Source organism: Sinocyclocheilus rhinocerous, unplaced genomic scaffold (genome assembly GCF_001515625.1).
Source record: "Sinocyclocheilus rhinocerous isolate Xijiao unplaced genomic scaffold, SAMN03320098_v1.1 scaffold41240, whole genome shotgun sequence".
Classification (NCBI taxonomy): domain Eukaryota; kingdom Metazoa; phylum Chordata; class Actinopteri; order Cypriniformes; family Cyprinidae; genus Sinocyclocheilus; species Sinocyclocheilus rhinocerous.
The window spans coordinates 1-1,017 of NW_015669695.1; the positions used below are offsets into that span (position 1 = coordinate 1).

The 1,017-nt window shown below is 41.2% G+C and overlaps 1 protein-coding gene across 1 annotated transcript; it reads left to right on the forward strand.

The window, feature by feature from the left end:
• Positions 1-71: 71 nt before the first annotated feature.
• Positions 72-703, forward strand: LOC107734094 (eukaryotic translation initiation factor 4 gamma 1-like; the record flags this gene model as incomplete). The annotated part of the gene is made up of 2 exons (XM_016545950.1): positions 72-455; positions 539-703. Coding segments are annotated over 2 exons (534 nt in total), but the record flags the coding sequence as incomplete, so codon positions are not given.
• Positions 704-1,017: the final 314 nt, after the last annotated feature.

Genomic DNA, 1,017 nt, shown 5'->3' on the forward strand with positions numbered 1-1,017 from the left:
ATATATATATATATATATATATATATATATATATATATAAGTATAATGCATATCTTTCTCTGTCTCACTAGCCGTCTGGTCTGAGTGGCCCTCGTCGTTCAGGTCAAGGTCAGCGCGGGAAGGAGCCGCAGAAGATCATGGCGAGTGTTTCCCTCACTGAAGATGTCCAGCGGAATAAAGCAGAGAAGGCCTGGAAACCGTCAGTGAAGCGCAGTGGCCGTGCCGACGAGGACAAGCCCGAGTTCTTGAAGACGCAGGAGCTGTTCAAACGCATGGAGAGCGTGTTGAATCAACTGACGCCGCAGATGTTCCAGCCGCTGATGAAGCAGGTGACGGAACTGACCATCAACACCGAGGAGCGCCTGAAAGGAGTGGTCCACCTCATCTATGAGAAGGCCATCTCTGAGCCCAACTTCTCTGAAGCCTATGCCAACATGTGCCGCTGCCTCATGGGGGTGAGTGTGAGCCGAACGCTGTGATCACAAAAGCAGCTCCTGCAGCGTCTAGTCTGTGTTTTATCATCTGTCTCTCATCGCAGCTGAAAGTTCCCACCACGGAGAAACCTGGAGTGACGATAAATTTCAGGAAGCTGCTGCTGAATCGTTGTCAGAAAGAGTTTGAGAAGAACAAAGATGATGATGAAACGTTTGAGAAGCAGAAGAAGCTGGATGCTGCCACAGGGGTATGAACAAGACACACACACCTGAGCAAACTGATATGTAGGGGTTGTGGCAGAGCAGTCTTTTTACAATTTTTCTGATTTAAAATTGATTTAAATTTTATTTAAAAAAAAAATTCAACTTCGAGGTTTGCTGTGCTTGTTTGTTGGGCTGCACAATTTAGCCAACTATTTTGTGATTATATATATCAATAACAACTGTTGTTATTACTTAATAATACAAGAAATATTACTAATGTAACATTTCACTGTAATATTACAAAAAATAAGAAAAATGTAAGAATTTAAAGGGAAAATTTAATAATAATAATTTTTATTTTTTTTTATTATTATTATTA